At 38.2% G+C, this 23,724-nt stretch overlaps 3 protein-coding genes and 1 long non-coding RNA gene across 8 annotated transcripts in view; 3 read left to right on the forward strand and 1 right to left on the reverse strand.

Annotated features, from left to right (window-relative positions):
* The first annotated feature begins 649 nt into the window (after nt 1–649).
* On the forward strand, nt 650–2,824 carry LOC122972116. The gene is made up of 2 exons (XR_006399638.1): nt 650–871; nt 913–2,824. It is a non-coding gene; the product is annotated as an uncharacterized LOC122972116 (long non-coding RNA).
* Nucleotides 2,825–3,081: 257 nt separating this feature from the next.
* Nucleotides 3,082–7,426, reverse strand: si:dkey-226l10.6 (telomere zinc finger-associated protein). 2 transcript variants are annotated; one of them, XM_044338875.1, is made up of 2 exons: nt 6,942–7,426; nt 3,082–5,315 (listed from the first exon to the last, which is right to left on the reverse strand). In XM_044338875.1, the coding sequence occupies exons 1-2, from the start codon at nt 7,314–7,316 to the stop codon at nt 4,161–4,163; spliced, it is 1,530 nt and encodes a 509-aa protein (XP_044194810.1). In that variant the 5' UTR covers nt 7,317–7,426; the 3' UTR covers nt 3,082–4,160. The 2 variants fall into 2 exon arrangements, with proteins under 2 accessions (XP_044194810.1, XP_044194811.1); XM_044338876.1 differs by lacking the exon at nt 6,942–7,426 and adding an exon at nt 6,368–6,855.
* Nucleotides 7,427–8,374: 948 nt separating this feature from the next.
* Nucleotides 8,375–15,794, forward strand: eif1axb (eukaryotic translation initiation factor 1A X-linked b). Its single transcript, XM_044338889.1, has 7 exons — nt 8,375–8,545; nt 9,711–9,794; nt 12,023–12,126; nt 12,423–12,473; nt 13,705–13,786; nt 14,032–14,123; nt 15,270–15,794. The coding sequence occupies exons 1-7, from the start codon at nt 8,530–8,532 to the stop codon at nt 15,273–15,275; spliced, it is 435 nt and encodes a 144-aa protein (XP_044194824.1). The 5' UTR covers nt 8,375–8,529; the 3' UTR covers nt 15,276–15,794.
* Nucleotides 15,795–18,190: 2,396 nt separating this feature from the next.
* Nucleotides 18,191–23,724, forward strand: part of map7d2b (MAP7 domain containing 2b) — a 36,340-nt gene continuing 30,806 nt past the window's right edge. For 2 of the 4 annotated variants that reach the window (XM_044340159.1, XM_044340160.1), the window contains exons 1-3: nt 18,191–19,027; nt 20,388–20,471; nt 21,187–21,252. In XM_044340159.1, coding sequence (XP_044196094.1) covers nt 18,991–19,027; nt 20,388–20,471; nt 21,187–21,252 — 187 coding nt within the window. In that variant the 5' untranslated portion in view covers nt 18,191–18,990. The remainder of the gene's footprint in view (nt 19,028–20,387; nt 20,472–21,186; nt 21,253–23,724) is intronic. The other 2 variants (XM_044340161.1, XM_044340162.1) reach the window with 2 other exon arrangements.

Raw genomic sequence — 23,724 nt, forward strand, 5'->3', positions numbered from 1 at the left:
GCTACTCTTCTTCCTCTCTGTGGTCATCTGAATGTCTGTCAACATAAGGGATTTAACTTTACTGCTCTGTTTCTTTGGTATGTTTTATACATACATATATATACATATATATATGTATAAGAAATATATAAATGTTGATCTTTGCCTCGTCTATCGTTGTACAGCTTTGGGAAAAAAAAAGGAATGTAAAAGGAATGATTTTTCTTTCTGTAATTATAAAACAGGGGAATAGCTTTCTCTCTTCTTTCTCTCCATCTCACTCCTCCTCCTCCTCTTCCTCTTCTTCTTCCTCCTCCTCCTCTTCCTTCTCTATCTGATCTGTCAGAGATGCATTCAGCCCTGCTGCTACGCCAGCTCTCTGTTTTTGTACCTGCAGTGAGAGTTGGACTTTCTATGAAAAATAATAAAAAAGGATAATCAGCTAACGAGGCGTCGTGACTTTTATTGAACAGGAGCATCGATTCCAACACGATGGAGGAGAATCCAACACTTTCTTATTTGTTTTATGTTAATTCTCTTGATTCTGTTGATAATTTCCAGGTTTTATTCTAAAAAGGTAGTTAAAAAAATAAAGAATGTTACATTAAAGGGGACATAAGATGCTTTTAGTGACTTTTTTGTCATTTTTATACTGTTATGATGTCAGATGTTGGATGTTAAACATGGTCAAAGCTCAAGATGTAAAAATGTTCCCTGCAAGTCTAAAGTCAGGGCTGATTCTGCTCTGATGCTCCGTTTGTGACGTCATGACCACAAACAGCTGTTCCTTCAGTTAATCATTGTTGCTAAAGTTACAGATTTCCTAATTCCAGAGCACAGTTGTCTTTCCTTCCTTTATTCAGACGTTGGTTTTACTGGTGCAGGTTTTCAGGTATCTGTCTCTGAGATCATTTAGTTTATGAAGCTCACAAGGTTTTGAAAAATGACATTTACAAACTTCAACAGCGACACATCTTCTCAAAACCAGTCTCTCCTCTTCAACAGATCTGTGATGAATTTTCAGCTTCTGACTCAATAAATAGCAACATTTCCCTTTAATGACGTCAGAAAATTAAAAAAGACGCAACTGAGAGAATAAAAAACAAAATGTTTTACATTCCTGCATTAAAAACTCCAAAAACACTCATAAAGGCTCATATTTAATACTGAAAATCTGCTTTTTGATTCTGCATGACATCACCGCCAAACATTTCTAAAACATTAATCAAACATGATTTAAACTGAATTCTTTCGTTCCCGGCCGCCGTGTTTCTGTTAACGTCTATAAAAACAAGCTGCAGATACTTGAATCTTTGTTTAGTTGTTTGTGTTGCTGCAGTTTCAATCAAAGACTAATTCGATCTTTTAGGTTTGATGAGAAGCTCCAAACATCTGAGACTTGATTTAAGAAAAGTAGAACTGCAACGATTAATCGATCAGAAAATAAACCAGCGACTGTTTTGAAAGTTTACTATTCAGTAGTGTGAACCAAACAGCATTTATCAAATAATTGAGATATTGATTGATTTAATAATCAACTAAAAACTCAACCTCATGGTGGAGCCAGAAGAAAGTCACAAGATCATCAGAGTGGAACCGAATGTTTTGCTGATTGATCAGGTTGATGTTGAAACGTTTCACAGTGCGAGTCAAAGCTTTGCTGGAGGCGCTGCAGGAATATTTACTGAATATCTTTTCTAAGTTTATAAATTTGATGAGAATCCATCACATAGTTCTTGAGATATTTCACTCTGAACTGAGGCTGCAACGATTAATCGATGAAAATTAATTTAAAAAGCAATTATTTTGATCATCATTGATTGTTTGAGTCACTTTTCAAACATAAAAACATTTCCTCCAAGTTTTTATATCATTTAAAGTATCAAACAGACAATAATTTGAGGTTTTTGTCACTTTATAGACCGAACAACTTATCAATTCTCTGAACCATAAATGTCGACCTCATGGTGGCGCTGGAGGAGGAGTCAGAGGATCCGAGTCGGCAGGATTCATCCTCTGACCAACATGAACAAGATTTCATAACAATTCATCTAAGTTTGGACCATCAGATCAACACCAGAACATAAAGACAGATGATGTGAACCAGATAAAGTGACTGTTTGTTTTTTTTTTTAATCAATCCAACTGTGTGACCATAAAACCAGAACTTCAATCTGACAACGTAAAAATATAAACGGACACATCAGAAACACGACGAGTTCCTACAAGTTTATGAGATGAATCTTTAAACTGTAAAAACCGTCTGTAGTGATGCAAAGAACAAGATTCATTTATAGTAAAATGTGCAGAAACACTTGAATCCTTTATATCAAACAGTCATTGACACAGATATTAATATTCCATCTTTTCTTTTCTATTGAAAGAAACCTGCAGTAGATCAGTAGAATCAGAGGCAGCTGCATTTATTCAGCGTTTAACTTGTTTTTACAGTTTAACCTGAAATCAGTCGGTTAAGTTACTTCCTGCATGTAAACGTCAGCGCTTTAATAAACCGTCTACTGGGACTGAGATGAAACTGGAAACAAGTCACGAGTGATACAGAATATACAGTATTTACACACACATGCACTGACTCATAACACAAATACGGCACAAACACTGGCAGGACTGCATGTTTAACGGCTTATTCACCATGTTTTCCCTTTTTTTCTTTTACAACCTGGGTCTTATTTACATTCACCTGCTCGCTGATTAATCATTTCAGTCATTTTTCAAACAAAAACAGCAAATATTCTCTGCTTTCAGCTCCTTCCATGCAACAATTGACAGCTTTTCTGTTTAATATCAGTTTAAACTGAACGTCTTTGGGTTTAATCGGACAAAACAAAACATTAGAAGTCAATCAACAGAAGATTTTTTAACATGATGGCAAAAAATTTGCTGGTTTCAGCTTTTCAAACGTGACGATTTCAGGCTTTTCTGTGTAACATGATAGTAAACTGCTGATCTGAAGACGTCTCCTTATAATAGTATTAATAAGGATATAATATTAATAGTATCTGATGAAGTCAATGATTACATGATTGACACTTGAACTCTTCTCTTTCGTTTTTGTGACGTCTTTTCACACAAAAAAATCTGTTTGTTGCTTGTAATTGTGAATAAATGTGTGAATCTTTCACAGCTCATGCTGAGTCACAAGAGTGGGAACTGTTTGTAAAATGTGTCAAAATGAGAGATTTGGTGACATTTGAGAAATAAACTCACTCTCTGGAGGAGAGTTAGATAAGAAGATTGATGCTTTTCTCAGTAGATATGAAGCTGGAGCAGCTGGTTAGCTTAGCGTAGCTTAGCATAAAGACTAGAAACAGCTAGCCGGAGCCTGTCTGAAGCCCCTTTTCCACCACATGATACCTGCTCCACTCTTGGTTTTCCTCCTCTTGTCCTAAATCCATAACAGAGCACTTCCTTGTTTTATGACTGAAGCGGCACACATGTTGAAGCTGCCACAGAGTTAAGTAGAGTTAAGTTGAGTCGAGCCGATGCCATGTTCTGGAAACACGGCATAAAGATAACAAAATCTGACTACCAGCACCTAAAGCTAACAGATTAACATATGATATCTTATTTATTTAATCTGTAAAAAAACAAATTAGCTGTTCTTCAGAGGCGTTATGTGCCAAACATTTTTCAGTCACAGTGACTCACTGAGATTCCTGGAAGAGAAACAGTTTTACAAATAACTCAGACAAGCCTTTGTTCAGAGCCAGACAAGCTGTTTCCTCCTGTTTCCAGTCTTTATGCTAAGCTAAGCTAACAGGCTGCTGGCTCCAGCTTCATATTTACTGTACAGATGAAGCTGGTTTAGAAAAAGCTAACACATCAACATGATGGTAAAAATGACAAAAACAAGACCCAGGTTGTGACAAAAAAATCTAAATCTCCTTCGATTCCCACTGATACCAAACTGTGTTATTCTACTCAACACTGACGGCGCCTCCACCGGATGGCACAAAGTACAAACAACTTGATGCAAATGTCAAAGTAACAGGGAGGATTTGATGCTGGATAAATGTGAAAACACAAACAGCTGAGTTCTTGTCCTAAGACCAGTTCAGACCAGTCAAAGATGCATAAATGACAGACGTGGGTCTGACACAGAGGAGGTCGCTGAGCTGGTGCTGCTTTAGTCTCAAACACTGACGGAAACCGATGTGGAGTCAGAAGTCAGAGTCGTCTGTAGCGGAGTTGTCTGCGCTGGTGGAGACTCCGTGTGTCAGCAGGTGGTTTTCTGCAGCTTCCAGCATCTTCTGCTTCTTGTCGTGGTTTTTCAAGTGGACGCTCAGACCCCGCTCTGTCATTTCGTAGATCTTGCACTTGGCGCAGTAGTACGGCGACACGCCGACGTGCCTGAACTGATCCGACAGGTACGACACCAGCGACTTGAAGCCTTTGTTGCAGATGTCACAGCGGGGGATGACGCCCGGATGCTGCGCCTCCAGGTGTCTCCTCAGCCCCCACCTCGACCCTTTGAAGCCCGCCTTCTCCCCGCCCTCCTCCTCCTCCTCCTTGCTGTCGGAGCAGAGGAAACAGGTGAACACCGCGTCATGGTTGGCGTGGCGACGCGTGTGGACGTCCAGTTCCAGCTGCGTGCGGACCGTCTGCTTGCACGATGAGCAGAAGAAGGTTTTCTTCCCCTCCATGTTGTGCATCAGTTTCAGATGCACGGCGAGGCCCGACGCTCGCTTGAAGCACCTGCCGGGCGGCGGGCACAGCGAGCACTTCAGCTGTCTTTTATCTGAGCCCGTGTTCATCCCCATGACCTCGCTGTAGTCCTCGCCCAGCTCCAACACACTCTTGTTGCTATTAAAGCTCGCCCCCTCCTCCTTTTTCACCTCTTCTTCCTCTGTGATCATCTTCCTCTTCTGCCTCACCTCAGGTCTCTGCCTGGTCAGTCTGGACGGCTTCGGCGTCACAGGTGAAGCAGCTCTGGCGGGCTCGCTCGCCGCAGGATGTCTAATAATTGGCTTTTTGGCCGGTAGTGATCGGTCCACAGACATGGTAAACTGGTAACTCTCTCCCTCCTCTTCAGGATTTGAATACTCGATGACGTAGACGCCGTCTTCCTCTTCCTCCTCCCCGACAACCTCCTCCGCCGCGGGCAGCGAGTACTCCACCTCGTAATACCCTGACCCCTCATCCTTCAGCTTCCCCCCCGCCTGAGACTGCTCCTCTGCGATGTGGGTGTCATCTATTCTCACCACTGTTATCTGGTCCATCGCACCCGCACTGTCCCAGTGTCCGTTTCCTGTCATGACCGAGGATGACGTCCCTTTTCCTGCAGTCCCACCTCGGACCGCCAGGTGTTCAGAAGACTTGAAACAAGATGGAAAGAAAACAGATTGCTTTATGTTGTTGGACATCAAATAGATTAAACCTGCAGGAACTGATTTTTGTCCACTTGATGTGAACACAATGTTGACATAAGTTATGTTTAATTTGTTAGTAGAGCTGCAACGATTACTCAATTAAGCCATTGACAGAAGATTAATTGGCAACTATCATTGATAATCAAATTAAAGTTTCAGTCATTTATTAAAAGGAAAAATGTGATGATTTGAAGCTCATATGCGTCATACATGACAGTGAACTGAATATCTACATATGAGTTGTTAACAGCTCCACCAAATAGTGATTTTTCCCTCTAAACTTCTCACATGCTTTCATTTCAATAAATGTTCAAATGATCCAATATTTCAGCAAAAATCAAAGATTAGAGAAAAAATCCAAAAACTGAAAACAGATTTGTGTATCAGAACTTTGTTTTTTCTTCTTTTCTCTCCCATTAATCATCTCACCACCCCTCAGATTTATCTGCTGACCCTTTGGAGGGGCCCGACCCCTAGGTTGGGAACCACTGGACTAAACTAGCTAACTGTATATAAAGTAGTGTAAACTAGCTCCACCTCCAGCAGCTACAACAGTAACATGCTGCTCTAACACTGATGCTTCACTATTAATAATCTAATGATGTCATATATAATAATATATCAGTCAGAGGGACCAAACCACTACTTTTACTGCAATACTTTAACTACATCAAGCTCATAATACTTATATACTTTTACTGCAATACTTTAACTACATCAAGCTCATAATACTTATGTACTTTTATTGAAATACTTTAACTACATCAAGTTCATAATACTTATGTACTTTTATTGAAATACTTTAACTACATCAAGCTCATAATACTTATGTACTTTTAACTAAACAACTGCATGCAGGACTTTTACTTGTACTGGAGTGTTTGTACATTGCTGTACTGGTACTTTTACTTAAGTAGAGGATCTGAGTACTTCTTCCACAACTGAACATTGTGTATAAAAACTTTTCTTATCCCGTATCCTCTTGGACAAATACTCACCATGATCCTGCTGCTGAAGTCAGCCATCACAGCCAAACAAAACTGCAGCTAGCTTAGCAACCAGGTAGCTAACGTGCAAAGTGAAGTAGATATGTGTTGAAACCAGGACTATTTTTTCCACTTTGCGCCAGTTGGCTATTTAACGGTTAAAGCGTAGAGTTAAAATACACGTCTAAATGTCCAGAAAAAGAAGATACTCAAGCTTTACTCGGTGCAGGAGGAGGGCAGCTTTCGTTTACAGGCAAAGCAAAGCAAAGCAGAGCTCCCCTAAAATGTCTATTTTTTCTTTCTGGGAAAATAAAAAAACCACAACAGCACGGCGGAGGGACACGTCGCCCCCTGGCGGCGCGGATGAATACAAACTGAAATGGAGATGCAGCCTCTACAAACAGTTTGGCGGCTTTTTGAAGTTTACAGTAAACATTCATTAACAGAAAGTTCAACACACATCACTGAAATAATACAAATAATACAATATATATATAAAACACAATAACTTAACTATGGCTGCAACTAAAGATCATTTTTATTATGATAATCTGCCGATTATATTTTTATAGAAACAATTACTTACCGGACGCGATTTACGTTTCCGTCGAGCTGAGTCTCTGATGAGTCCTCCGCCGCTGGCAGCAGTACCAGAAGCTGCAGCTGCGTGTACCGAAGGAACCGCACCGGTTATCAGCCTCACCCGGTCCTGGCTCCGAAATCCCATCCTGAACGCCATCATATCACCGGGAGCGTAGTCCTCCTGTCTAAAATGAGCGCCACAAACGACTGCGTTTTGCGTTACGCATGCAGTGGTGAAGTCCGGTCTCTTAACCTGCACAAAATGCATCCAGGCACGAAAACTAGCTTCGTTCTTCTTGTTGTCAGGAAAACTGTGCACTCGATGTCCTGACAGGTTGGAATTTGTGCAACCTGCACAAACACAATAATTCACCATCATGAAAAAATGGCAAATTGCAAAGTTAACCTAGAGAAATATGCCGATACATAAACCGCTCAAACTCATCTCCACCGGTAGAGTTTGGCTCCCTTATGTGACGTAATATGACGCGTTATGGTCGTGTGGTAACCCTAGATTTGCGGAAAATCTCGCGAGAGTGACATTTTTAACCAAAACCATGATATTTCCTTAATCCTAATCAAATACTTTTGTGCCTAAACCTATTGTCATGTATTGTCATGTCATAAAACATAATTGTTTTTTACAACACGCATAATGAAGAAACAAGGTATACAAATCTCGCGAGAGTTCCACAAATCCAGGGTAACCATGTCCTTTTACTGTTTTTAAGGCTGCTGCTCAAAACTGCTATTTTTCCTTCTGAATTTTTGCCTTAATTCTTTGTAAAATTAATAAAATCATAAATTGACTTTTCAAAATTAAATAATTTAGTAAAAAAATCGACCTGAAAGTTGCTCTTTAACTTTTTTTAAGTTTCAATGGACAGTAAACATTCATAAACAGGAAGTTCAACACATATCACTGAAATAATGGAATAAAAATAATACAATACAAATATAAAACACACATAACTTAATTAGGGCTGAGACTAATGATTATTTTCTTTATTTATTAATCTGTTGATTATTTTCTCGACCAGTTGTTTGGTCTATAAAATGTCAGAAATAGTAAAAAATGAAAATCATTGTTTCCCAAACCTCAAGGTGATGTCCTAAAATGTCTTGTTTTGTCCCAGCCAACCGTTCAAAACCCCAAAATATTCAGTTTACTGTCAAAGAGGACTAAAGAAACCAGAAAATATTCACATTTAAGAAGTTATTCCAAAGAGTCTCACAAAAGGGAAAAAGTAAGTGAACAGCAGTCTTAGGGGACTTACAACAAAATGTATAACTGATATCAAAATCTTTTCTGATTTTTAAAAATTATATCTCTCTTTATGTAGCTGGGTCCCTTTTTGAAATTCGACCCATATAATTGTCTCTGTAACAATCACCTGTTACAATAAAGCAACGCAGTTTTGAATGTTAGCGGACGCATGCGCAGACCGGCATATCGGCGAGTATCAGCGGTGACTAGCTAGCTTCTCGTAGCGTTCACTCAGTTGAGATCTGATCTGTAAACAGTTAACTTATTGTTCAACAGTAAGTCGTATCTACCCAGCGGGATTAACGTGACCGAGGCGTGAAAGAATATGCCCAAAAATAAAGGTAAGAGACGGAGGGATGTGAACGTCTGTGTGTTTTTAAAGTTGATAGTGTTTGTCGAGCCCGCCGTGGACACACGCAGCGAAAACGTGACACCGAGCAGCTAATGCTCGTTAGCAACACGGACTACACTCATTTACACAGTCGCCATCTGTGAAGCCGTGTGTCTCTGTCACCGGGGTTAATTAATCTGAGATAATGATTATGATTAAGTTATCTTGGATCAGTGAATGTTTTCTAACACTTGTTCGGGGTTCGTAAATCCGTCTCTAGCTGCCACAGCTAACTAGCTCCATGCTAGTTAAACCCCACCCGTGTGGCCCGTGACATCTGTGACTTTATTTAACAGGTAACCATATAGTAGGTTATTAAAGTATTCTGAAAATGTAATTTGAACCTCCTAATCAGATAAGGCCTCGTATATTATACTTAAATTAGCCGATTAGCGAGGTAAGTTGGAATAAACGCTGCTCGACATTCTGAAAGTTATCTACTTCTCAGGCACAGAGAGGCTAAACACGCATTTAAATTAATATAATGCCAACGTTACAGCTATAGTAGGTTAATTAACTCATTTGAAAATCGTAATTTAGCCTCCTAATAAGATAAGAACTCTTAAATGTCACTTTCTCTACTTCTGTCAGGCACAGAAGGATAAACCTTCAGAGGAAGTGGCGTCAACTAGAAGTTTCACACAGTGAAGCACAAAGAGCTGAACAACAACTGAACTGTTGTATTTTAGATTCATATTTTGATCATATTTAACTTGTCTGTATATGTAAATTATTCAGGTATCAATATTTAATAAACTCAAATCTAACATCCATGGACAACCATGCATCTGACTACTGTAGCAATATCCACCTGACCATCCTGTTCTTTCTGCTCTACTTATTTATTTATTTGAGTTTGTCTAGTTAGTTATTGTATATAATTTAGCCTTTAATTGCACTTGTTTCTTCTTATTTTGGCTGTTGTAACATTTGAATTTACCTTTGGGATTAATAACATAACTATCGATGCATCTCTCTCTCTCTGGAAACACAAAGAGGGAATGTGATAACTGTAAATGTGTCAGATATCCACTTGGTATGACTGAAGCCTCATATAAGCTTCACATCAACTTTTAAATGTATTAAATCTAACTGATCTCTGCTTGTGTTTACAGGTAAGGGAGGAAAGAATCGGCGACGTGGAAAGAACGAAAATGAGTCTGAGAAGAGAGAGCTGGTGTTCAAAGAGGACGGACAGGGTGAGTTCTGGTTCTGGTGCGGTTTCCAGTTGGTTTTGGGTCGGAGGAGCCATCTGCTGACTGCAAAGTTACACCAAAGACTGTCAACTATACATCCACCTCTCTCTGATTCTGTGCTGCTCAAAAAGATAGAGAATGGTTAGATAAGACATTGGTTTTACCATTAACTGCAGCTAACGATCATTATCATTTATCAATTAACCTGTTGATTATTTCCTCAATTAATCAATTCGTTTTTTGGTCCATAAAATGGTGAAATATGTCGATCATTGTTTCCCAAAGCTCAAGGTGATGGCTTCAAATGCCTTGTTTTGTCCACAACACAAAGATATTCAGTTTACTGTCATAGAAACCAGCAAATATTCACATTTAAGAAGCTCAATCAATTAATCGATTATTAAAATAATTGGCAATTAATTTAATAGTTGGCATCTAATCAATTAATTGTTGCAGCTCTAAAGTCAATCAAATATACAAGAAGAATATGGTCTGAATAGGTCAGCGTGGGACAGTTGTCAGTATCATAATAGTAGATAGAAATAAGAGTTAACAGCTCTGTAACTAACAGTGGTAGAAACCTGAGAAAAGATCTGACTACAGCTGTAACTATTCAACAATTAATAAATAAAATTAATTGACAAACTTTCTTTTTAAAGCAAAAATCCTCAAAATTCACAGGTTTCATAAATGGGACTATTTGCTTATTTTCCTAATCTTCTATGATAGTAAACTGAATACTTTTTGGCTTTAAGCTGTCGATCAAACAGAAGAAGCAATTTTTAAAATGACAGAGACTTTGGAAACTGTAAATGACCAGTTTTTAGTTTTTAGTTTTTAGTGTTTCTGACATTTTGTAGACTAAAGGAGTCAGATTCTGCTGCAACGTTACGTCTGAGAAGATCATGTTTGGTATTTTTGTTTACAAAAATTCTCTCGTTCAGCTTCTTAAATGTGAATATTTTCTGTTTTTTTTTCGTCGTCTATGACAGTAAACTGAAGATCTTTGTGTTTGTGGATAAAACAAGACGTTTTAAGTTGTCTGTTGGGTTTTTGGGAAACAGGGATCAACAATTTTCTGACACTTTATAGACCAAACGACTAATCAATTAATCAAGGAAATAATCGACAGATGAATCGATAATGTAAATAATTTAGTTGCAGAAATAAATAAATTGATCAAAATAGTTATTGATTCAGATTTCTGTCAAATGTAATTTCAGCACTAATATGAATATAAATTAATTTAAATGAAAGACGGTCGACACATCCAGTGACCTACAAAGAAAGACGAAAACATTCTGAAACTGTGAAAAATACCAATTTGGAGAAATATCTTTTCAGAAGTGATGTTTTGGAGATTTGTCTCATCAAGCTACAGGCTGAAATATATCTGAATCTGTCCTGAGAGCTTCATGAGATGGAAACTTCAGCCTTAAAAATATTATAACTACAGGATCATCTCAAAATATTGATATCATTTTCTTATATAAATATAATTATTATTATCTGTTAATATTTGGAAAGAATCTGTCCTGATGCTGCATTATGTTACATAATAATGACAGTTTAACCGGAAGGATTTTTCTGTCATATTCACAATTATTTCAGAAATCACTCTTGTTTGTTTAATTAATTTGAACAACAAAATCATTCTTTACATTTCACAACATTAAAAATCCCTCAATACGATTATAACAACAGACAATGAATATAAAAATATGATGTACTTCCTCATTCTTGAGCTTTTTCAGTGAGCAGCACGGACGTCATGTGACTAAATATATATAAATATTCCAACACTGGGATGATTCTGCTGTTTCCACCTGTTTTAACCCCAAACAATCATCCTCTTCTATTGTCAAACAGTAGAAGCTTCCTGTTCAACACCGCTGATGTCGAGGCCTTTTTCTATTTTCCCTCTTCAGCTCATTCATGTTTTCATCCTGCACTTTTCTATCAAATTAAATCCCCACAGTCACTGCAGAGTTTGATATCAGTAGTAGGACACAAGTATTTAATTTCATTTTATTCTCATAAACTGTATGTTTATCATAAATATTTCATCTACTTACCATCTCATTGTCATATAAGTTTTTGTGTCTAATCTTGTGTTTGAAGCCCTGTTAACTGACTTTAAATGTGTTAACTGTCTATATAAGTATTACGGTGTCATTTTTATTTATTTTTTACTGTGAACTGAGCATCCTCTGCTCTCCTGTGTCTTCCAGAATACGCTCAGGTGATTAAAATGTTGGGGAACGGACGTCTGGAGGCCATGTGCTTTGATGGAACCAAACGGCTTTGCCACATCAGAGGAAAACTCCGGAAAAAGGTAGGAATGTCCCGACGCTCCTCTCACACCTTTCCCCCCCCCCGGCACACATAGAGGAAACCCCCTGACGTAATGCTGAGTCAGCTTTCTCTCAGTGGTCAGTCAGCCACCGTTAATGTGGCACTATGGACTCAGTTGACCGTGTGTGTGTGTGTGTGTGTGTGTGTGAGGGTCACAAAGTGCAGTTTGTTGTGGTGTGTGTGTGTGTGTGTGTGTGTGTGTGTGTGTGTGTGTGTGTGTGTGTGTGTGTGTAACACGAGGTAATCTTTGCTCTGCTCCTCTTTGTTTTCCTCCAGGTTTGGATCAACACGTCAGACATCATCCTGGTGGGACTGAGAGATTACCAGGTGTGTTGGTCGCTCACACTCGACACGGATCAGAGCGTTAACGCCGTACTGACCCTCATCTCACATCTCCTTACTGTCCTCAGTTCATAACGCAGCATCTCATCCAACTTTTAAAGGTTTTTGTGCTCTGAAATGGAAAACAGGAGCAGTTAGAGACGTACAATCTTTTGAAATAGAAAGATCTACAGCTGCAACGATTAGCTGATTAATGGAAAGGAAATTAATCAGCAACTATTTAGATAATTGATCTCTTTTATTCAAAGTGAAAATGTTAAATGTGCTGTTTTCAGCTTCTTAAACGTGAGGATTGAATGACTTTGGGGAATTATAACGACATTTTAATGGACCAAACAACTAACCAATTAATGAGAAAACGCTCAACAGATCAATCAATAATGAAAATAATCCTCAGTTGCACCATAAAAAGAAACTAATTTACTATCAGAGCTGAAATGTAATAATATAATATAAATAATCTGTAGAATCTGCGTCCTGCTGTGCATTTAGAGACTTTAAATCTTTCATCACAAACCTTCATGGATCTGATACATCACATCTGCGTCCTCCATCCGCCTTCGCTCCATAAGAGTAGTTAACGTTATAGATATGATTTGGATTGTGATATTAAATATATAATAATGTTAAACAGAATATGATCCTGTTACGTAACTCCCCCCCTTCCTCCTACTGCCCCCCCCCCCATCCTCCCGGCGATCAGATCGTCTATCAGTGATCTCAACGATATGAAAATAGAAACGATCAGCCAACATATTTATCTTCAACTTGCGGGTGATAATCATGTGTGGAACAGGATGTTGGCCCAAATATTCATGTAACACTTCAGAGACTTATATCTTTTTTAAGATAAAGCGTCGTGTTATAGATTCACAGATGCAGCCTTTCACACGTTCTCTATTTGACTGTCTCAGTTTCGTTTTCGGTAAAATGTGGTTCAAATTGGATTTAAAAGAAAAAAATTGGATTCAACTTAATTGTCAAGTACTGAGACGACGAAGCATCTAACCAGACGTGCAAAATAGAGCAAAAAAAGTGCCAAATTACAAACTTAATGCATAAATATGTTAGGACGGATATGTACAATAGAGTATATGATATAGATTTTGGTTCAGTTTTCTTCATATCAGTCAAACTGTCTGGTGTCTGCGTCTTCCTCAGAGCCTTTCTGATATCTGTAAACATGTTGACATGAACTCTGCAACCTCTGTTTCAGGATAACAAAGCTGATGTCATCCTCAAGTACAACGCAGACGAGGCTCGCAGTTTGAAAGCCTACGGAGAGCTTCCCGAGCACGGTGAGTTACAGCCGGCGTCACGTCGACACCGCAGCTGCTTTATTTAGAGTGTAACTGCATCCATAAAGCTCACGTAGCCACTCCGACCTGCTGGGTTTTATTTTTCACGCAGTTGTTGAGTTTAAACAGCAGAGGTCCTCGTTTCCCTGACAAATAATCACAACTTCAGTGCAGAATGTTGTGTGTTTGTGTCTGTTTCACTTCCATATTGTCACAATATTTATTTCCTGTTTTCCTTCATGCAGCCAAAATCAACGAGACAGACACCTTCGGACCTGGAGACGACGACGAGATCCAGTTTGATGACATCGGCGATGATGATGAGGACATTGATGATGTAAGATCCTTGATGACGTCTTTTAATTCATGAGTTTAGTTAATGAGAGTAAGACTGCAACTGATAAGATACAGTTAAAATTTACAACATTTTCTCATTTAATGCAGGAATTATCTGATCAAATTATAAATAAACAGGATTATGAATCTGAACCAGCAGTCGATATTTGACAGTTTCAGTCAGTAAAGAGATGCAGCCGACAATTATTTTCATTATTGATTAATCACTTGGTCAATTAAATGTTATAGAATTGTTCATAAATGCTGTTCATAATTTCTGAAGTCCAGTTCAGACCAAAGATTTATGAGATGAAACCGTCACAGCGGAAAGTTGCAGCGTCGTTCATATTTTAAGACGTTACAGATTATATCCAGCTGCAAAAAAAGCCGTCAGTTAGGACGGACGTACAGAAAATGGTTGTCATGGAGACGATACACCGTCTTGTCTAGTCACATCGCCGTAAACTGGCAGGTTTTTGCAGACCGGCGTGTTGCAAGTAGTTGCAGTTTTCTACTCGTCTTGTCGTGAATCTTTGGCTTCAGAGCTCTGTGACGTCTTCTCACAAACAGTCCTAAACTGCAAAATGTTCAAATTACTGTTATATGTCAGAGGAAAAACAGCAAATCCTCACGTGTTAGTTGGAAGAAGAGAATATTTGGCATTGTTGCTTAAAAAATGACTAAAACAATTATTCAGTTATCAGAATAGTTGCTGATTTAATTTTCTATCGATGGACTATTGATTGCATCTCTAGTTCAGTGCTAAACAGCAACAACCTAAACTATGTTGATAATAATTCATTTTTTTAAATCAAAACTGACAAACTTTCCCCTGTTCACAGCTTCTCAAACATGTGACAATAAATTGAATATCTTTGGGGCTTTAGTCAGGACATAATCAGCTGTTTGAAGACATGAAGTCATCTCAGGCTTTAGGAATTAGTTTTGATTGATGATAAATAAAGTATTTGCTAATGAAACTAATTATTAGCTGCAGCCTCATTCCTGACATGATGAAAGCTGGAGAAACATCATCAGTGATGTTTGAGCAGAACTAACGATGATGCAGTTTCTCTTTAAGGACAACGTGCATGAAACCAGTGTCATGTGACGCTAAACCATTCTGTTTTCTCTCCTTTTCTTCCAGATCTAAAGACCTACTACTAGACGGGGAAGGAGGGATTTTGCTAGAGATGCTCCGATTGGGATATTTTGAGCCGATACAGCGCACCGATAATAATTATTTTTATTAAGATCAGCCTATGCCAATCCAATACAGTTTATTAATATACAGTATGTTTCCATTTATTCCAGTTTGTTTACCATCAATAAGATGTCTTTGTAGAAAACTTTTAAGTGCATTTCACATAAGGAGGAAAATCAGTACATCAGTACTTTTTGAGTTTATCGTTGAATGAATGAGATGCTGCTTTAAGTAGGACTGTGTCAGTTATGGCTCGTAGCAGCTGGAGGGTGAAGCTGCAGGCTGCCTGGTCGACGGACGGAGACGCAGGACAGTTTGCTTTCTCTGCCTTCACGCGGCTGGATTGGAGAATCAGAGTAGGCTGATCACCAGCATCATATTGGAGGTGAATATCAGGAGCATCGCTAGAGTTTTTACCTGTTTTTTTTTTTTTTTTTTTTTTTTTTCTGCTCTGAACGTCAACAAAAAGTCAAAAAAATCAACATCTCATTCACTGAGTTTTTCTTCTTTTTTTTTTTTTCCTTATGTAATGTCCAAGAAACACTCGCGCCGATACCATGACTGCAAAATATCTCACACCTAATGCGTCATCTTTTTAAAAATGTATTTATATTGATTTCACATTATGTGGAATTTAGCAAGAAGTACAGAATCTCTGGATTCGCCAATAAAAAGATAAACCATTTCGTGTTTTTTTGTTTTTTTTGTTTTTTTCCCCCTCTGGCAGTCTGTATCATTGTAGTTGTAGCATGTAAGACAGTTAATAAAGTTTTAGACAGTTTGAAAGCTGTTTATCGATGACAGAAGAAAGAAAATAACACTGAGTCTGTATCTTTGTCATTTTGTTAACGTCATATTCCACTGACAACTATGGACGCACTTCCTGTGCTGTGCTCGTTTTCTTTTTTTTTTTTTTTTTTTTTTGGATTGAAACCGCGGCCGTGAATGAAGGCGAACTCTCTCTCCCCTCGAAATCAAAAGAAGAAGAAGAATCAAAATGTATTTTTCTATTGTTTCCCTTATTTGTGTTTCTGTCTTGTTTTTTTTTGTTCTCCATGTTCTGTTTTTGAACTCTCCGTCGCTGCTCGCTCGCTCTGTGGCTTCGACACAACGCAGTGAAGCTCGGGCCGGTCGGCCGCTCTGTCTCACGCCGGACCAGCGGTTCCCAAACGCGCACCAGTAAAACCTCAGATCAGAGCCGTCTGTCTTACACATTCTCTCAACCTCTAAAAAAGAAATTAAAGAACAGCCACATACAACACATTATATCTATTTTCCTCCTTCTCTTCCCCACCCCCACCCCCCCCTCTGGGAACTTCCCCATGTTCCCTGAGGGGGGGCCAGCACCTCAGTTTGGGAACCACTGCTCTAGACTTCATGGGGCCCTGTTGTTGTAACTCTGAATTAATAAAAATGTACTATGATGCTTGAAGGCTGGGTTTCCAATAAAGATCTTAACTCTACTGACCTGGGATAGTGATTTTTGGGCGAGGGCGATACGTGCACTTCCTGTGCTGTGCGGAGGGTGGCGAGATGGAGCTGGACTAGAAGAAGCTCTGAGGTCAACTGGTCTTCAAGACCTCCAGGCTCAGAACATCCAGAGTCTGGCAGATTCTTATGTGCTGCAGCAGCCTGACATCACTTATTACACATTCAGTATACAGAACAGTACACAACAACAACCAACCCTTGTTGTCTGTATGTAACTAGTCCCATTAACATTGTACATATACAAACACTGTATGATATATAATGTATGTATAGTGTGTATGTGTACAAGACAATAAAAACTTAAGTCTGACATTACATGAAGAGACAGAGGCAACTGTGGCAACTTCTCTGAGATGCCCTTTTGTCATTTTTTTGAAGCAAAAATGCCGAAAATGTGTCTGGTAGCAGCTTCTCAAATGTGAAGATGTGATAGTTTTCCAGCAAAACTCAACATCTTTGTGTTTTTGACTGTTGGTCAGACAAAACAAGTCATCTGAATATGTTAATTTAGACTTCAGGGAGTCATTTTCTGCATTTTTCAATATTTTCTGACATTTTATACACTGAACAATCAATCGATTATTAAAGAAAATAACTGTCAGACCTATTAATAATGAAAATAATAGATGTTTGCAGCCTACAATGGAATAACACTACTCTGCTGTCAGTTTTCTTTGTGAAGTTTGATAAAAACAACTTTACGACAAATAAGCTCAACCTGCATGTAGACTGAGCTCCTCAGACAGGAACAGTCAGCATGTCCTTTTAAATCGCCTCTGGTAACACATTTCTTTCAAAAGGATTTTAGAATAAGGAAAAATCTCTTTGAAATATTTTATTTAAATTCTGTTTTTACTATTAGCTATTAGTATTTTGCCTCTGAAAACATATTTAACCTTGTTCCCTCAGTTTTGGAAAATGTGTTTGCATGTTGTTTTTTGCATTTTCATTTTGTCCTTGTAAAGCACTTTGTAATCTCTGGTTTTGATAAATTCTATATAAATAAACATTATCATTAGTATAATTACGATAATTATTATTATGTAAACTAAAAATATTAAAGTCGCCAAACTAGATTTTACAGAGTCCCTGAAGGACCTGTCAGAGCTCAGAGTGAACTTCAGCGGCTCAAATTTCAAACAAATTTGCGATTAATTAAATTATGTGGAGTCAGTTGATAAGGAGAAAACCTTTAGTGTGTGTCACAAAGTATGGAACAATAGAAAAAGTCAGAACTCAGTAAATCATCACGCTTGTGTTTATTTTGTTTAATTTAATTTATTTCAGTAAAAAATTATTTATTTGTTTTATTTATAGCGCTGCCATCTGACATAACTCAACATAAATGACTGCAAACGGCACTGACCCATATCATGTTAACATCACGTCATCGCTCCAGCTGTGACGTAAGGCCGCCGCTGGGGCTGGCTTGTGCCTGGCACGTGCGCTGCAACACGAGCCCAGGGGCCGCGCCAAATGCAGCCACGTGAGGGGGGGAGAGGGGCGGTCACAACGGCTAAAAAAAGCAAAGTGGCGCTAACACACCTTGGTATTAAAAATAGAAGCGATACAAACATCAGTAAAGATATTTTTAACCGCAAATTTCAAGTCAACGCGTTATTAATATTCCTCCGCCGGGCTTCTACCTGGTTGCTAGGCGACACATCAGCGTGAGTGGCGTTTCAGGCGTATTAATATGTAAATTAGCCAACTGTGATGCGGTCACACTGACGATGAGGCTGAATCATTAATATTAATTTCATCTCCATTAGTAAATCACTGGTTCTGAAAGAGATGAAATACACTTACAGCCACGTTAGAACAATTAATAATATTTAATTTTTTATGACATAGTGCTTTTATGTTTCTCGGTTGTGGGGAAAATAGATCCAACCGTTGATTGTGTTTCGTCACTAACTGAACCTTTAAATATAGCTGCAATATTGGCAGTTAATGTCACAGAAAAGCACAACTTGTCATATGGATGCGCTCCCCTCCCCTCTCTGTCTCAGCATAGCTCACCGCTCCTAGCATCATGTTTTCCTCCGTCTTTCCCTGAGTCATTGCGGTCTCTCGGGATTTTCAGTCGGTTTCGGCGGTTTTCAGCCTCTGCGGGATCCTGTCAGGTCCCTACCGGTGGAAAAAAGAAAAAAAAACCTCGACGACCGTTGAGATGACTGAAGTGGCTCCGAGCTTTCCTGACATGACAGGTGAGGGAAAATATGCTTTCACGTATAAATTTATGTTATTCCCAATACATGTATAGGAATAGAAAAGGGCGTTTAACAGTTACTGTACTTGCTCACTGATTCAGACACATGATTTATAGCCCAGAACATGGACAAGCCCCAGTTTATCAATGACTTATTGATTAAAAAGCATGAATTTCCCTTTAAAAAAATCCTGTTTAGGTTGCAATCTTCTGTTTAAGACTTCTTTGTGTCAGGCTATGCTTTGTACTTGATGTTTATTTTAAAGATTAATGCCAATATAAAATGGTTAAAGGTTGGTTTATCCTGCATCTGGAAATATATTTTCCATCAATGGAGATTATTAGGCTCTGAATATGAGTGCATCCTAGGTTTTCTGCATATAATGTAACATTTTTTGCATTTTTTTTGCATGTTGGTCTTGATATCAAGAGATTACACATAGTTGTAATTTACATATGTAGCCTAATGAAGAACATATTGCAGTGCACTGTGGAATATATCTATCTATCTATCTATCTATCTATCTATCTATATATATATATATATGTATATATATATATATATATATATATATATATGCAGAATATATTAGAAGAATATACTCATTATTGCTGAATTTCATATTGCATCTGAATAACATGAGAATAGGTGATGTTTCTATATTGCAAAATACATGTAGAGAGTACTTTTATAGATCCTGATGCTCTTTTTTAATATGCTGCATTGTATGTTTCCCTCTATTAAGGCTGCAGGACGTATGCAGCTGTCTTTCCTACATCAACCATGTTCTTTCGTTAATGCAGCAGCTTGTATGTGTGATCATACTGTACTGTATGTCACACATGCATCGACTTAAAGAAGCTATTGTCGTTTTTTAAAATGTGATTCAGGCGATTTTTCTGCATGTGATGTCATCTTGAGCGCAGATTAAGCCGGAGTGGAGCCATTGGGACACTTCAGCTTAGCATGTATTTGCATATGTAATGACTGGAAGTGTGTGTTCAGAGCATGTTTTCAGCTGTCACATGTGTATGTCAATATGTAAATGTCCGCTGGCAGCTTTCATGTCAGTTTGACGGATTGAGAAATAAAAACATGAGAGGGCTGAGGGTTACACTCGAGGGGTCTTGCACTGACAGCTCGCACTGACACCTAACCCCAAAGGTGATACAGTGATTGACAGGAGATTTATTGCATTTGGAAGCCATGTTCAATATGTGTGATTGCTAGTTTTGGAGTCTATTCTACATTTATGAATGCAACCACTCCAGCTTTATGCTTTTTTTTTTTTGCAGTGTTTGCATCTTGGCCAGTGTAGCATAAATCATGTCTTGACTGTTCTCCCCCAAAATCACAGCCCTGGCACCTCCTCCTGCGCCGCTGCTCACCAGTAGGAATGCGTCTCCTGCTCGATCACCATCCAATCACAGGAGCCCTCCAGGTAAACTTCTAATCACAATAAAATACTTTGATGTGCTGCTACTATCTCTGTAATCCAGGGCAGAAAAAAATGGTAATTTAACAGCATCACTATGAGTTCAAACTATCTACAAAGTGGAAATTCTGCAAGTACACAGTGTTTAAATTACACCTCAGATAATCCAGTCTAATATTTATGATTTGCAGGTGTCTCGTCTAGTCTTGAGAGAAATAATATTTCACTCAGCTTTATTATTTCAGTTTTTTGTATGTTTGTTTGTTTTTTCCATTATAAATGATTTTTAACTGGAAGGATCTACTGTTGTTTTGTATATTAGCCTGAACACTTGTTTCCACGGTATACGACAATTTACACTTTCTTATATGGAATAACTCTCATCATGAAAAATCATGAATACTTTTATTAATCTTATTTCCTTTTAACCATTTTTTGTGGAGGGCTAGCATACTGATAACTTGTTAACACCAATATTAATATTTTTTTTCCAATTTCTTCTCGAGACTTAGATGAATTGATTATATGTAAGAGGGGAGCAGATAGTTCAGTATGTTTTAGTTATCTGACACCAAATTCACACAAAATCCTTACAAACAGACACACACATAAAACAATACGACACAATAGAAAAGCAGCCAAGAATTTAAAACATATGTTCAACCTTACAACCTGCCAGCAGTTGAACTCGTCTCTTAATTTTTCCTTCATGTGTGTCGAGGTTCCCTGCGGACGGACCGGCAGCATTTAGCTAAAGAGCGGCGCGAGGACAGAGAGAAGACACACGGTATGAGTAACTGTCCAGCTGGTGCAGCTCTATGTGGGCTGTGCTGTTCATCTGTCACTGGCACACACACACACACACACACACAAGCGGTGGGTGCAGTGTGTGGGCTCGTGTTGAAAGTATTCACATGTTTAAAGCTTTTATGAGATACGTTTATTCATATTGACAGATAGTTAACCATAAAAATAAAAGGAATTTACAGAATCAAGGGGTGAATGATAATAAACACCTAAATAGAAAAATATAGATAAAAGAAATCAAGAAAAGAAAGGATTTCTGGACTATTTAATGTATTTGGGGAGAATAGGAGTGAGGTTCTATGGGCTGATCTAACTAAAGCTGACAAGTATTTATATATACACTTAGAAATACATCTTTTATAAGTCTTACATTTAAATATTTACTTGGTAAGAAAACAGTAAATGGTAGAGAGTGTTGTACAGAACAAGACAAACTTGTAATTTGGGGTCTGTAATATAATGGATTTGACTTCATTAGACTTAGTATCAGCAATAAATGTACTCAAGTATTCAAAGTAAAAGTACTTGTTGTGAGGAAGAATAGAGTTTAATTCCACTATCTGGTGAAACCTCTGTATGCCCAGTTTTCTGATTTTGATTCTGAAGCAAGAAAAGGACCAAAGACAGAGAAGTGGAGGTCAAAGAGGAAAGAAAGGACAAATGAAGCAAACAAAGAAGAAAAGAAAGCCAGAGATGTCTCTGAGTTTCTCTAAAAGTAACGTCATCAAGCTGTTTTTCAGAGTTCCTAAAAAGACATTGTGAATAGACAGGAATGACTTATAACCAGCTACAACCAGTAACACCAGTAACTCAATAACATTTATGGGAATTTAATGGGTTTAATTTCAATTTGATTCAAAATTCTTGATTCATCCCTCAAGAGGAAATTTGAAGCAAACAAGTAAACATGTACAATTCATTTACACACATGAAAACAATCTGAAACATACAAATATGACAATGTCAGAAAGAGCTGAAACACAAGGATTAATGTCTGGTCTGTAGCTGATCAATAATATCAACACCACAAAGGCACATATGAATCAAAAGTGTCAAAAGTACAAGTGTATTTATCAGTCTATGCACAAAGTAAACAGACAACTTCTTCTACTGTTGCTGTTCAAGTGTAATGAGACATATTGGACATGTTGGTTTGACTAAATATTTTCAGCTCTTAGTCAAAGAACTAAATTAAAGGGATTTAATATTCTTTGCCAGGATGAGCCTCCTGGCAGTGTAGACACAACCTTTAAAAACATTTAGACCAGAATGTAGAGTTACATGAATTCTGTTATCGGGATGTGATTGTTTTTAAATACTCTGAATTTTACAGAGTTTGGTTGGCAGGTCTAATAGATTCTGAGGTGTATGGGGTCAAGTATACCTGTCTACAGACCTGCATACAAGACCCATATTTATTCCATGAACGTAAGATCTGAATATACAAGATAACTGGGGCTGCAACTAACGATTATTTTCATTATCGATTAATCATTTTGTCTATAAATGTTAGAAAATAATGAAAAAGCTTGTAGAAATTTCACGCAGCTCAAGATGACATCTCGTTTTGTCTGACCAAAAGTCCAAAACCCGATATTTAGTTTACAATATGGAAATTATATATGTATTAAATATGTAAATGTATGATTGACATATAATATATATAAAACTTCAGAAAATGGTAAAATGTTTTACCCAAAACCCAAATATAGTTTACTATAATGTAATGAAAAGAAAAGCATCAAATCTTCACATTTGAGAAGCAAATTTTCAGCTAACCCTAACTCTAACCCCTAACCCTAACTCTAACCCCTAACCCTAACCCCTAACTCTAACCCTAACCCCTAACCCTAACTCTAACCCCTAACCCTGACCCCTAACTCTAACCCTAACCCTAACTCTAACCCCTAACCCTAATTCTAACCCTAACTCTGCCCCTAACCCTAACTCTAACCCCTAACCCTAACTCTAACCCCTAACCCTAACTCTACCCCTAACCCCTAACTCTAACCCTAACTCTAACCCCTAACCCTAACTCTAACCCCTAACCCTAATTCTAACCCCTAACCCTAACTCTAACCCCTAACCCTAACTCTAACCCTAACTCTAACCCCTAACCCTAACCCCTAACCCTAATTCTAACCCCTAACTCTAACTCTAACCTCTAACCCTAACCTCTAACCCTAATTCTAACCCCTAACCATAACTCTAACCCCTAACTCTAACTTTAACCCTAACCCTAACCCTTACTATAATGTAATGAAAAGAAAAGCATCAAATCTTCACATTTGAGAAGCAAATTTTCAGCTAACCCTAACTCTAACCCCTAACTCTAACCCCTAACCCTAACCGCTAACCCTAACTCTAACCCCTAACTCTAACCCCTAACCCTAACCCCTAACTCTAACCCTAACTCTAACCCTAACCCCTAACTCTAACTCTAACCCCTAAC

The sequence above is a fragment of the Thunnus albacares genome, chromosome 21 (genome assembly GCF_914725855.1).
Source record: "Thunnus albacares chromosome 21, fThuAlb1.1, whole genome shotgun sequence".
Classification (NCBI taxonomy): Eukaryota; Metazoa; Chordata; class Actinopteri; order Scombriformes; family Scombridae; genus Thunnus; species Thunnus albacares.